Source organism: Haliotis rubra, unplaced genomic scaffold (assembly GCF_003918875.1).
Source record: "Haliotis rubra isolate DU_JTF1 unplaced genomic scaffold, ASM391887v1 Scf627, whole genome shotgun sequence".
Lineage (NCBI taxonomy): Eukaryota > Metazoa > Mollusca > Gastropoda > Lepetellida > Haliotidae > Haliotis > Haliotis rubra.
Genome location: NW_025767332.1, coordinates 432,664 through 448,631, shown reverse-complemented (window position 1 = coordinate 448,631; position 15,968 = coordinate 432,664). Strand labels below are relative to the sequence as shown.

The 15,968-nt window shown below is 38.2% G+C and overlaps 1 protein-coding gene across 1 annotated transcript in view; it reads right to left on the bottom strand.

Moving 5' to 3' along the window:
* Positions 1 to 15,968, bottom strand: part of LOC124256394 (reversion-inducing cysteine-rich protein with Kazal motifs-like) — an 82,878-nt gene that overhangs the window by 38,655 nt on the left and 28,255 nt on the right. The window contains exon 4 of the mRNA XM_046690400.1: positions 14,726 to 14,762. Within this exon, the coding sequence (XP_046546356.1) occupies positions 14,726 to 14,762 (37 nt within the window). The remainder of the gene's footprint in view (positions 1 to 14,725; positions 14,763 to 15,968) is intronic.

Genomic DNA, 15,968 nt, shown 5'->3' with positions numbered 1-15,968 from the left:
AATTTTGAATGTGATCGCATATTAAACTTGTGAATGTCATTTTTATTACTTTGCATGCTTTGAATTTAAACCATCAAAATTTGATTGAGTAAATTTTGTTTTTCATCACGATATTACAGATCTTGAGGTTTGGAGTGGATTAAAAATATACCTGTGATTGGTATTCTAATATGGTGTCTTGTCACTCCAACAGACGGTGGCCAATACCCACTGAGTGAGTGAGTGAGTGATGTGAGTGATGTGAGTGAGTGGGTGAGTGAGTGAGTGCCTGCGTGCGTGAGTGAGTGACTGCATACACGTGACTGGGAATGTAAGTGCCTGAGTTGCTGGTGGTGATGGTGGTGTTTACACTGCTTTTAGACAAATTCCATCCCTACACAGAAAAACAGAAATGGTCTTCATACATGGAACCATGCTGGGAATCAAACCCCAGTGTTGGATGAGACAACCCAACACCTTAACCACTACCCTACGTCCCCTCTATGGATGTAAAAGGCTTGAATCAGGTTTCATAATGTTATATGTATCCTTGCTTGACACTAGTAACCACACAGGCAACTTTATAATACTTTCTTGTTCCAATAAATAGTGACCGAGTATGACATTATATTACTGTGGACACAGATAAGTGTGCTTTTTTAATTTCATTCTCAGCTCCCTTAGGAATACATAATCACCCATGTCTATAAGAGACCATAATTGAGAGTGAGTGAGTGAGTGAGTGAGTGAGTGAGTGAGTATGGTTTTACTCCTCTTTTAGCAACATTCCAGCAATATGGAGTATGCTTTTTCTCCGCTTTTAACAATATTCCAGCAATATCATGGCGGGGCACACCAGAAATAGGCTAATTGTAACCATGTGGGGAATCGAACCCGGGTTTTCAGCATAATGAGCAAATGCTTTGGCCATCAGCCTACCCCACCAGCCCTAACCACAATTGAGAGGGTTCTGATCTTCTAAATATGTAACAATACTAACACTACAGTTACAGTGTTACAGTGATATTCATACACATGAATTAAATACATGAAAATCCACACGTCACTTTTCAATCCCCACAGAAAGAAGAGAAGAAACAAACAAGAAGTCTACTACATGAAATCACTTAATACGATATTAATTTCATTCCAAACATTCAGAGTTCTCTTTACTGCTCCAGTTCCTACGGATGCCGGCATCAATCCCTCCTCTGCCGGCACCCCTCGACATATCCCGCCGCTGATCAAGCCTATTTTGTTGCAGACACTAACACAGGGAAGCTCTGCCTACAGGGAAATTCCATCGAGGATCTATTTTTCTCTCCACTGCCTAAACAGACCCCCCCTCACACGATTTCAAGCAAAGGTTAATTGACGACCGATTTAATCAGTGCTTTTCTCCTCCATACACACCTGGTGAAGAAAGCCCCCCTCTCACAGCTTCTTGGATGCTGACAAAGGTCAGAGGGCCTGACATGTCGGCCATGTTGCTTGTCAGTGTGTTAACACTACCACCAAAACTCACAAACAGGCCAAGCAACACCTCCCCAAGTCCCTTGCTGCCACCTGGTGCCAGAACTACCATTTGGCGATTTCAATCTGGAGGCGAATGATTTGAATCTGTCGGTTCTATTTCGTTTCAAGAATATGTAGTGGTACAAAAATGTTTGAGTAAACTGTCAAGGTACACAGTATTTTTCACGAATGCTTAAAATGTCATAAGTAAACTGCGAGCGAAGAAATGTCAGAGGTGGACTGCTTCTTAAAGTTCCAACATTTCTTCAATTTATGAGTGAGTGAGTGAGTGAGTGAGTGAGTGAGTGAGTGAGTGAGTGAGTGAGTGAGTGAGTGAGTGAGTGAGTGAGTGTTCATTCGAGTTAGTTTGGGTTTAGGGCTGAGCAAGGGAGTGAGTGATCTAGCGAAGTGAGTGAGTGAGTTTGGGTTTAAGGCCACTTTGAACAGTATTCCAATAAAATATGAGGTGTTGTCAACATGGAAAGCCTGCAGCGCTGAAGGTCTCAACATTTACCACTTACGTGAAGCCACCAACATGGGTATGGAGCTGACAAACCTAGAAACATTGAGAGGTGAACCCACAACCAAAGGTTTCTGTAGCACCTTGGTCTACTGGGCCACCCCACTACCAAGGCATGGGAGGCTAATATGGCAGAAGAAAGTCATCAAGTCTTCGATGTTTTCCAGTAAGATGAAACTCACGGTACAAACAAACAAAACAAAATAAGAATGAAATCAGAATAAATATGCTGTGTGAAAATCAGACTTACATACTGTTTGTAAACTGGTTTTAATATTTGTTACTATTTTAAACTATCAAAGACACTTTTTTAACCATGAACACATAACCAAACTTAGCATAATAAGACGAATCTATCCAAATCCAATCACCAAACTGTAGTCAGCTGATACAACACGTATGATTTTTTTAACACAAGCCTAAAAACAAAAACAGCATTGCTAACCAATCAAATCATACGGATTCACTTGAAATATTTTTATTGGAGACTGAACCTGAGACCTTCAAAGAATCACAGTTTTATGACTTAAGATAAAAGAAAACGGTTCACCAGGGACTGATGTGTCACAATCAAATCCTTGTCAACTGAAACAAAAAAACACTACCAACTTGTTTTTTATTGCATCATACTGCAGTCTTGGAAGCTTTTTCAAATCATGAGTTTTCAATTCTTACAAATCTGTTTGCCCTTAATAAAAAAACTGACACGATAAAGTTTGACAGTGATGGAGGCAATTTTCACCAGGCGGCTGCCGAATTTACGAACATTTGTCAGCTGAAGTGAACAGCTTCACTCTGATGGAAGCTAGAATTTCCATGCAGGATAACATTAGCACAGCTTGATAACAAGAGTCTTCCATTTTGGAAGCCCTTTGCAGCCATGTTTAACCTTTATCCAACATCCAATAACAAACCAAAATTTGCTTCTGCCAAAGTTTGCTATTTTTCTCAAGAGGTGGCGCTATCAAGCATACACACGGTGTCATATGATCTCTCTGACCTATGATAAGGGGAGTTTATATCCGTGACACTCTGTAATTAGAACAATTAGCAACAACATCCTTATTACAGGATCACTGTTTCAATAAATTCTTGGGGATGGTGCTTATTAGATCATCCTCGTCCAATCACTGCTTCTGATTTAAAACAAAAGTAATACTGGGCTGCATCTGTATCTAGTTTGGACGCATAACAATTCTACATTCCAAATCATACCTTAAGATAGATTTTATTTCAAAACTAACATTTTCAAAAACAATTATTCTATATTTTTATCTCGATATAATAAAGAAAATAATTTTCGGAATTTGTTTCTGAAATTGTGTGCTTTATTTATTACAAAAAATTTTATATAAAAACATTACGATCCCTTGTTTTTTTCACACAACTGAACAACAAAAAATAATTAATTCCTTTGCCGAAATCTATTTCTGATGGAAAAACATCTATTACGCTATATCATGGCCAAATACATATAAACGTCATGTCATGTGATGAAATAATGCAATAAAGCCATGTACAATCACTGATCTGAGATTCATCATTGCTACTACGTACGTCGTCATTCATCACCACTAATTAGGCTATTAATCATCTTCACAAGCAGCACATTGGAACAGACAACCACCATCCATCACACAGTACTTCAATCTATATAATACATCTCATAAAAACAGATACTTATACGTCAACGTCAGAGTTTTTCGTCATATAATTATTATCACACTATTGGGTGGCTTGATGAATCTTGCACAATCTCATGTATATTCTTAAGATTGGATTTCTATTCATGCAAACTGTAATTAAGATGAACAACATTAATAAAGTAATTCTGTTCCGTGCAAGTCAGTAATTTTCTGACAATATCGCAGAAGACACCATGAATGGCTTCACTTAGCGGTGACAACTGGGAAATCCATCACTTAAGGATCTTAGCATGACAAACTCTTATTCCCCCAAAACAGATTTACAATAATCTAACCACCAGGGTGCGAGTGAGTGAGTTTTGTTTTACGCAGCAATCAGCAATATTCCAGCTATATGGCGGCGGTCTGTAAACAATCGAGTCTGGACCAGACAATCCAGTGATCAACAGCATGAGCATCGATCTACGCAGTTGGTATACAATCTTTGCACTAAGATCACTTTGTAAAAGTAAGCCCAAGGTCTCGTTATGAAAAGCAATCTTACACTAAGGTTATTCTATCTCCCATACCTTAACATAGGCTCATGACATTCATAGCTCTAAGGTTTCCTCGAACAACGGCACCAAGGGCTGTTTCCACAAAGCAATTTTAGTGCTACAGCAATCAAAACTCACATATTCTAACACTCACTTGCAATGTTCATAATGTTAAGATCGTTTCACACGTGTGGGCCCAAGGTCTTGTTCCACCAACTGATCTTAGCGCTATAACATTCATATCTCTCATAACTCTAACACAGCCTAACGAAAACCAGACGTACTATCACTTTGAGTGAGTGAGTGAGTTTGGTTTTACGCCCCTTTGGGCAATATTCCAGCAATATCACGGTGGAGGACACCATAAATGGGCTTCACACATAGTACCCATGTGGGGAATCGAACCCGGGTCTTCAGCGTGTCGCAAGCGGCGCATTAACCACTAGGCTACCCCAGCCTACTATCTCTTTGAGCAAGCGGACCTTAGGTCTCTTCAACAAAGCTATCTTAGTGTTGCAACAATCAATAGTCTCACATTCAAACACACACTTATGAGAGTCAGAATGTTAAGATGGTTTTGAGCAAGTGTACCCGAGCCGATTTGAAAAACTGATCTTAGCTGTATTTCTGTTAAAAGTCATTGAAATATCAAGTTACAATCGCCTCAGGTCTAAGATTGTTGTGTGGCATGAGGCTCCAGGTTTTACAAGCAAACTTTGACCACTGGGCCAGCCCCTTGGTGTATAAAGGACTTGTAAACGTCGCAGATGTTTGTCTGCAGGGTCTGGAGGGTGATGACATATGTTTGTATCCTGTATCATATGTTTGTATCCTGTATGGGTCCCTCGGGAAGGTCCATGTGGTGTAATGTAATCCATTAATAAGACACTGGTCAAACATGTTCCTAGATCAGCACAGATGGTTGATATCAAAGTCTCTGTACTGTATTCCAGTCTCAGTGTATAGATCTGGGGTTTGACAAACAGTGTATGTAGCATATATATCACGTATGACATATGATGTATGTAGTATATATATCACGTATGACATATGATGTATGTAGTATATATATCACGTATGACATATGATGTATGTAGTATATATATCACGTATGACATATGATGTATGTAGCATATATATCAATGCATGACATATGTATGTAGCATATATATCACGTATGACATATGATGTATGTAGTTTATATATCACGTATGACATATGATGTATGTAGTATATATATCACGTATGACATATGATGTATGTAGTATATATATCACGTATGACATATGATGTATGTAGTATATATATCACGTATGACATATGATGTATGTAGTATATATATCACGTATGACATATGATGTATGTAGTATATATATCATATATGATGTATGTAGCATATATATCATGTGACATGTAGTGATGTAGTATATATATCACGTATGACATATGATGTATGTAGTATATATATCACGTATGACATATGATGTATGTAGTATATATATCACGTATGACATATGATGTATGTAGTTTATATATCACGTATGACATATGATGTATGTAGTATATATATCACGTATGACATATGATGGATAGTTTATATATATATCGATCCGTATGATGTATGTAGTATATATATCAATGATGACATATGATGTATGTAGTATATATTATCACATTATGACATATGATGCATGTAGTATATATATATCAATGATGACATATGATGTATGTAGTATATATATCATGTATGACATATGATGTATGTAGCATATATATCACGTATGACATATGACATGTATGTAGTTTATATATCACGTATGACATATGATGTATGTAGTATATATATCACGATGACATATGATGTATGTAGTGATATATCATGATGTGACATGTATGACATGATGTATGTAGTATATATATCACGTGACATATGATGTATGTAGTATATATATCACGCATGATGATGATGTAGTATATATATATCAATGTTATGACATATGATGTATGTAGCATATGATGACATATGATGTATGTAGTTTATATATCAATGTATCTGATATGTTTGTATGTATGTAGTGTATATATCATGTATGACATGTGGTGTATATCTGGTGTTTGACATACAGCATATGTAGTGTATATATCATGTATGACATGTGGTGTATATCTGGTGTTTGACATACAGCATATGTAGTGTATATATCATATATATCATGTGACATATGGTATATATCTGGTATTTGACATACATATGCATATCTGGTGTTTGACATACAGCATGTAGTGATATATCATGCATGTATATCTGGTATTTGACATACAGCATATGTAGTGTATATATCCGCATTATGACATGTGGTGTATATCATGTGATGAGCATATGTAGTGTATATATCATGTATGACATATGGTGTATATCTGGTGTTTGACATACAGCATATGTAGTGTATATATCATGTATGACATGTGGTGTATATCTGGTGTTTGACATACAGCATATGTAGTGTATATATCATGTATGACATATGGTGTATATCTGGTATTTGACATACAGCATATGTAGTATATATATCATGTATGACATATGGTGTATATCTGGTGTTTGACATACAGCATATGTAATGTATATATATCACGTATGACATATGGTGACTGTGGCATATGACATATGGTTTATATATGGTGTATGACATATTTGTGATTTTGATTGTTGTTCAACGCCTCACTCATACAGCCTTATGATGGCAGTTTGTAAATAATCTGGTCTAGAGCTGACAATCCAGTGATTAACATCATAAGCATCAATCTGCCATTGGGATATGTGTACATGTGGTGTATGATGTCATAAATGTGGTGTATAATATATGGTGTATGGAGTGTATGTATTGTGTTTGACATGTGTGCATGTGACTTGTAGTTTATAGGTATATAACATATGATGTACATGTGGTGTATAACATGCTATATATGCTGTATGATTTGCATATGGTGTACATGTGGTGTATGACATATGGTGCATATATGATGTATGACATAGTGTATAGGTGGTGTATGACATGGTGTATATTATGTGTATGACAAAGTATATATGTGGTTTGTTGTTTAACGCTGCACTCATCAATATTCCATTTATGTAGTGGTGGTGTACATATGGTGTATGACATATGGTGTATATGTGGTGTATGATGTACGGTATACAGGAAGTGGATGACATATGGTGTATGACGTATGGTGTATATGTGGTGTATGACATATGGTGTATATGTGGTGTATGACATATGGTGTATAGGTGGTGTATGACATATGGTGTATAGGTGGTGTATGACATATGGTGTATAGGTGGTGTATGACATATAGTGTATATGTGGTGTATGACATGTGGTTTGTATGTGGTGTATGACATGTGGTGTATATGTGGTGTATGACATATGGTGTATATGTGGTGTATGACATATGGTTTATATGTGGTGTATGACATATGGTGTATATGTGGTGTATGACATATGGTGTATATATGGTGTATACATACAGCATTTAAGATATATATGTAGTATACATAATGTAGTTGAGAGCCAGGACAGTGCTAGACACAAGTTGAGTATTCCAACAAGCCACTGCTGTCAGACATGATTGATGGCGACATTATTTAGTGAGATTCAGCCTCAGTGAATATCACCCACAGACTGTCCTATTTATCTGCTCCAAAACTGCTACACCGACACACTGTAGTATTTACATAGTACACCTGCTACATACTGTAGTATTTACTCAGTACATTGCTACATACTGTAGTATATGCATTGTACACTCGCTACAATCACATACTGTAGAATGCTAGATCTGAAACTTTTAACTGTTCAAGAATTGATTTAAACTTACAAAATAAGAGCAGTTCAGACACAAAATTACCCTCTTATCCCGAAAAAACCAAGTCTCTTACACAGACAAGCTAGCGATAGCGACACAAGCACTCCAAAGCCTACCACACTTCTAGGGAAGTCAAAGGTGTAGCAATGCTTTAAGTAAACACCGAACATCTTCACCTGGGGTCACGTGACCCGGACACTGGACAATCGGCCAGTAAAAAGCCAGTGTTCACACACAGTGGTCATCTAACACAGTCGTAATCCCCCACAACGCTACTTTCCTCATGTTACTGTAGTCAGCCATTTTAAACTTTTACAAACAGAAGGCGGACCTCTTAAGCTGCGATTAGTGGTCTCAATTAGACCTGTTTGCATTTGGATTTGTGGAAATTTGATCGTGCGATATGAAAACATTGTCAACAGGCGTGCAGAACAGGAGAGGCATCGTTCACTGCTGTGACAACACACTTTAACCGCCGTTTAACGTGCTCAGTAGCTCAGGGATTTCAGCTCCAGACTGTATTGTACAGGAGATTAGTTGTGGGGTAAGTTCAATCTACCGAGTAAACCTGCAGACAGGTAGCTATCAGAACCTCCACAATACTCGACAAACGATGTGTGTTTCTACTTTGTGGGTGATATTTATTGAGACTAAACTGGTTTCTTAACCAGCAGGTTCCTCCTAGTTATAATAGCTGTGAATATATACAGGGAAAATACTGACATGCCCGGATTTTGCATTCTGCATTTTCTAAATTAATTCCAATCTAGGATTTGAGATTTTTCTTCTGTCATAGTTACCCACCAGACAGAGAATTTATTAAGTCCACAATTCATAACATACAAAAAATTCTATGAAGGGATGACCTGACAATTTTTTAAATCTGAAAAACATTTTTTTCATTAAGTGGCTTTATGTCACTTATAGCAATATAATCTGGGGACACCAGAAATGGGCTTCACACAATGTACCCATGTGGGGATTCGAACCCAGGTTTTTGACAAACGAACGCTTTAACCACTAGGCTACCCCCATCCTTTTTTAATGAAAAAAATCATGAGAAATGAGAGTTTTTTCTTGGGGCAAAACATGAAGACTAATTATCTTTTTCTAGTTGTTTTTTTCTGGAGAAAATCAGTATTTCAAAAGTCCCACCTCCCTCGTCCATTTCACAAAATGGTTACAGGCAAGTTATTCTAATGGCACAACTTTTTTGAACTAACACATTTTCCCAGTATTTGTTCAGAATACAAAACAATGGCAGGTGGGAAAAGTCAGTCCATTAAAGATTAAAAAAAAAAATTCACAAAGCTACTAACAGAATGATTCAGAACATATCGAAACCCTACCAGCTACAAACTAAAAAACGCAAGGACATCAGTCAAAACGTTTTTCAAAACCAGAATTTCACACTTTGTTGTGAATGATCAACACACATTCTGTGAGGTTTTTCAACATCAGGGAACAACATAGGGCTGTTTTCCTCAACAGTAAGGTGACATTTGTTAGAGATCTGTCGGGTCGGACCAGTCGTCTCGCGTTCCCTATCACACACAAACCCAACTGAGAAACAATACCACCAAACATGTGTCAACCAACAAATATCTACAAGTCAGGGAAAAGCTAACTCGTTTGTCTTCTCTATGGCAGATTCATGAGAGGATAAAAAGAAATGTACAGAAGAGGAATCTCCTCACAATGACCTTCCATGAGTGAGTGAGTGAGTGAGTGAGTGAGTGAGTGAGTGAGTGAGTGAGTGAGTGAGTGAGTGAGTGAGTGAGTGAGTGAGTGAGTGAGTGAGTGAGTGAGTGAGTGAGTGAGTGAGTGAGTGAGTGAGTGAGTGAGTGAGTGAGTGAGTGAGCGAGCTGGTGTCGTAGTCCACAAAATTCCATCTATTATGCCCAAAAGAACTTAGAGACTACCCGATTCGTTCATATCAGAAAGTCCATGTTTGCGGACTTGGTTTCGTCGCTATATGGCTGAAATAATGCTGATGTGATGTAAAACTCAACTCAACTCAACTCAACAACTCAACAACTTTCATATCAGTATAGTTCATACATCCTGGCATGAAAGATGAACTATGACAGTGTGAAGGAATCATGAAACCACATATTAGCTAAAATAATATCAAAGAATCAGGTGTTCACAGTTATTTGGAGTGGTATATATCATCTTGGCTTGTGAATAAAAAGTCTTGACCATTCTAGCACATAGCACATAATGATAGTCTTTATCAATCATTTTATTGAGGCTAGAGACACAGAGGAGTGAGTGAAATCATGAGCAACATAACCAATGAAACAGATTTCTTATCAATATCAACCCGGCACATAAGTGATACATACCAATAATTTCCATCAGTCACTTTTTTTTTACACTACTTACATGAAGTACAGAAAATGTTTCATTAATATTTTTGAAGATCATATCATGATTAAATTCTTCAGAGGTTATTTTGGCAATGTCATTGGCATCAAAAAACAGAATTTCAAAGTATAATTTGTAACATATATTTTGGTGAGAAAATGAACAATTATGTTTTCATGCACAGTAATACTTCATACTTCAATATGAGTTGAAGTAATTGTCAGCAGAAAGGTAAACTACAAATTCTACATACTTTTTAAACAGTGTCCTAATTATATGCCCCTCAAATCAAAGCCAATACATTTAAAAAAAGTGGGAACATGACATGTTACAAAAGCTTCAATTTGTTTTTTGCTATGTTTGGAAGTGTCTCCATTTGTCAATGCACATATGTGCCACTCACTCACAGTCTGCATGGCACAAGATGGATGACAACAAGACACTCCGACAGACAAGATGGATGACAACAAGACACACAGACAGACAAGATGGATGATGACAAGACACACAGACAGACAACAAGATGGCCGAACACTGCCCCCTGTGTTAGTAAACCATGGCAGCAGGTACACATACACTCAGACTGACATGACTGACAGACATGGGGCTGATGGCCATCACAGATACACCTGTCGGAAGATAGTGTAAACATAATTCAGCCCAGAGACTTCTTCCAATCAGTGTTCATAGCTGGAACACTTTGTTAAAAGCCCTGTTTCCAAAAATGCACTCATCTCTCCAGCTGTCAAAACTCCTTCCTTTAAACATAGGTTTTGACAGTCGCAGCAATCCTGAGTGTTTTCTTGAAAACCACTCAGAGTGGCATGGTTAAAGGAGCATTTTACACCTGGGAAACACTTTCTTCAAACTCGCTTTAACATTGGGATCTAACTCGGTTGAGTTTGCAGTTACTTTAAACATTATTTTAGTCATATAACAGCATGTCAGATAAAGAGGAAGGAATTCCATAAGAGTGAAAGTGTGAGTTTGGTTTTATGCCACTTGTAGCAATTTTTTAGCAATATCATGGCGGAGGACAGCAGAAATGGGCTTCACATATTGTACCCACGTGGGGCATCGAACTCAGGCTTTCAGCGTGAAGAGCGAATGCTTAAACCACTAGGCTACCCCACCGCCCCGAATTCCTTAAGAAATGCAGGTCAAACACATAATCACGCACACATTCGACTGAAGATTCTTATTAAAGTGATTCAGGGATCTGAACTCATACCAGCAGATCCTGCAGCACAAAAGGAAACAACTACACCACAATGGACCACAGGGACAACTAAACCTCTCTTTCGATAGAGGTTTATAAAAATTTCAAGGCAACTTTGAAAAATGGACATTGTCAACAGGATGGATTAAAAACATTTTCTCCTTCCTTTCAACTGACAGGTACACCAGATGCATTATAGAGAACACGAAGAAGACGATGTTCTGCCATATGCACATACATCACAGTGGACAAAAAAGCCAGTAACTTACTCGGCAAACACTGGTATAGAAGCACACTGACACATGCCATGCTCCCAAGATGTATCAAGTCACATCACCATCAGTTACTCACAGTAGTGGTGGTCCGATTAATTGAAATAATCAAAGATTGGTCGCAGTGACTAAACGACCAAGCAATCGAACATGTTTTCTCATAATCGAACACGACCAATCTTGGAACACTTGTTTGCATTAACAATATTTTTCACAAGGCTGGTTTTGTCTGTGTCATTAAATTTACATTTCATAAGCACTACATGTACAAGCTCGTTCCAAGTCATGATTGAATTTATCTTAAAGAATCCAGGAAATATGTGTTCCTAACATACTAATCATCATTTAAATATGCAAAATTTGCAAATGGACTTTATGCAATTTGCAAAAAACCCACCAAATTACTACGTTTTTTCTTTATTTTTTTGTGCATTAACAAAAATAACAGGAACATTTGATAAATGACGCTAACCAATTATTTTCGATGATTGATCGGTTGTAATGGACCAATCATCAATTATTAGATTTTAACCAGTTCCCAACACTTACTGTGGGTATAACAGTTTGAAACACTGTTTAGAGAAAATCTGTTGTTATCGAGGATGCCGCAAGATAAACAACACTTGAGTGCAATACCACAGTCATCACCCATGTAAGAGTGAGTGAGTGAGTTTTAGTTTTATGCCGCTTTTAGCAATATTCCAGCAATATTACGGCAGGGAACACCAGAAATGGCCTTCACACATTGTACCTATGTGGGGAATCGAACCTGGGTCTTCGGCGAGATGATTGAACATTTCAACCATTGGGCTACCCCACCGCCCCCAACCATGGAAGAAATGTTGGATCTAAATGTTGTTTCTAAATGTCAAAGCCACCAAATAACCTACATCAAAGGTGAGTTATAAGGAGAAATAAAGGTTGAAACATTTTTGATAGTCTGTCTCTCAGACCTTTGGAAATAAAAATCAATAAATATATGAATCCAACTCAGGAATCAAAGTCAGGAATGATTTTGCTAGTCTACATTTCCTCAGTTCTAATAAATTGAGATAAGAATATATTTCTTTGAAATATGTTTTTAAATAAGACTATATTTTCTTTAACCTAATGCTAGTCAACAGTCTTGAGTCAGTTGTTTCCTCTTTGAAGCCCCATGAATAATATACAATTGGGTCATCATATATCATGAAGTCGCAGCACACGCGGAATAAATGTCGTAGCTCCCTGATACACCTTCCCATACTTTACATGAGCTATTTCTCAACGACAGTAATTAAAGAGGCTAACTGAGAATGATTGTTTTAATTGTTTCCTTAAGCACTGTCTCTTCAAACGGAATTCCTGTCATATCCAAGACAACGAACATTAATAATATTCCTGAACAGAATATTAATTGCTTCCTTTGACAAATGGTACAAACATAAACCTTACATTAAACATCTGAGTTCTCTTTGAATTCAGCTAAATGCCTACAGTTATAATACAATGTCAAGCACGTACTTAAAACTCTGTGTTTTGACGGAAATACTAAATGAAAGGACGCTAAGTTAGCTGGCTACTTGAATCCACTCAAATGTTCATTGTGTACTGTATCTAAATCCATGTGTACAGTTTCTAAGCCGGACATTCCACTTTGTTAGGCGCTGGTTCTTAAGTGACAAGTATCACAAGGCAAGACTTCTTAAAGTCTCCACAAGAGACATTCTTGAAGGGTATTTGAATTGTGCTACTACAGTTGACCCCACTCACTCAAACCTTGTACCATACAAAGTGTTGTGAAGGTTGCACCAGTAAGGAACCCGAATATTGGACAGATTGGATAAACAAATTAGTTGTAGCTGAATGTGTGTTGACATCTTGTACCATTCCTTGTTTGCTACTATATAGATGTAGAAACTCTCCCAGGGACCGTTCCAAAGAGATCTTGGTGCTGAGACATTGTCCCATACCTTATTCCAGGGTAAGGAAAGTCTTTGTGCTGTGATAGCTTTGAATAACAGGGTCAACATATGAAAGATACTGTGGAATATTAGCCTCGTGTGCTGTAATTGCCTAACAGTACCTACTCATGCTCGCATCAAAGTAAATTTACCAATATTCTGTAACCAAACCACGAACACGAAACATGCTTCTGATCACCATTATAGTCAGATATGTAGTCTGTCTCACAATCCCTGAACCACATTATTTTCCCCCTGCCTAGTCTGTCTCTCAATCCCTGAACCACATTATTTTCCCCCTGCCTAGTCTGTCTCACAATTCCTGAACCACATTGCCTAGTCTGTCTCTCAATCCCTGAACCACATTATTTTCCCTACTGCCTAGTCTGTCTCTCAATCCCTGTACCACATTATTTTCCCTACTGCCTAGTCTGTCTCTCAATCCCTGTACCACATTATTTTCTCTTCTGGTAGCGTTCTGCAATGCTCATGCCCTAAGTGAAGCAAGTCTAGATTTCCTCAGGTTCAGGTCCCATCTCCCTGGGGCTCCTTTTCAATTAAAAAGGAATTGTTTGTTTCTATCAAAATTATATATATTCAGAGACTAAGCATTAGTCTATCAGAGTCAGGCGACGACTCGAACATTATGGGATTTAGACCGGACTTCCAGGTGACATGAAAGTGGGTCGAGGACGAAGATGGTTGTCAGTACTGCTTCAAGGTAGAACCTACATTAGTGGTTTACAAAGCAAGAAATTCAGAGATGGTATTTGGACTTATTGATTTCTTCAGTCAAGTCTTTGACATTTGTCCGTGCAGATGGAAATGTCAAATAAATCATCAAATAAATTCACTTACCTGGTACACTGATGTTCACACACTGCCAAAACTCATCCTGAAAGCAACAAATTAAAACTTGAGTAAAACCCCCAAATACATCAAGTATATGTTCGTCCATAATTATATAATCACCATTGTTGAAACATGAACATACATCGGGAGGTCCGAGCCTGCTGACAATGTGATTAACAGTTAAAATCATGTTTTTGCTTTTGTAACTCTCGCTGAATGCTTTTATGTGTACTTGGAAAAAGGACTATTAAAAACAAGGTTATGAAGAGAGCTACTCTTAACACACATCCGAAGAAATCCAAAGGCAGGGTTTTATGCGATGCGCAAATGTAGCGTCCAACCAATGGCAGGGTTTTATGCGATGCGCAAATGTGCGTCCAACCAATGGCAGGGTTTTATGCGATGCGCAAATGTGCGTCCAACCAATGGCAGGGTTTTATGCGATGCGCAAATGTGCGTCCAACCAATGGCAGGGTTTTATGCGATGCGCAAATGTGCGTCCAACCAATGGCAGGGTTTTATGCGATGCGCAAATGTGCGTCCAACCAATGGCAGGGTTTTATGCGCTGCGCAAATGTGATCCAAACCAATGGCAGGGTTTTATGCGATGCGCAAATGTGCGTCCAACCAATGGCAGGGTTTTATGCGATGCGCAAATGTGAGTCCAACCAATGGCAGGGTTTTATGCGATGCGCAAATGTGCGTCCAACCAATGGCAGGGTTTTATGCGATGCGCAAATGTGCGTCCAACCAATGGCAGGGTTTTATGCGATGCGCAAATGTGCGTCCAGTCCAGAGGGACACACAACATTATTCACTGTACTCACAACACATCTTTGACTTTGCTAAGTATTTGGTTGTTTCTTTCAGAGCAGTTACATGCATCATTTCACCCACCAGTCCACATGATCAATGATTTATCCCAGGCTCTAAAGAAATTATCAAAATTATCTCTACACTGTAACTTCACAGGACCCTTACATTGCCTGCAAGGACCCTTAAAACTAATAACTGGGGGTCTCTGGGACCCCCATGTTTGTGAGTCGAGGTAAAACCCTGGAATGGTTTAACCCATTCTCATCAGTGCAGTGCATGACAAGAAACAGTCACCAGGCCTACCAAAGAAAACTTTGCCACTGTGTAGAAAAATGCAGAAAAGCCCACATTAAGTGAGTGAGTGAGTGAGTTTGGTTTTACGCCGCTTTTAGCAATATTCCAGCAATATCACGGCTGGGGACACCAGAAATGG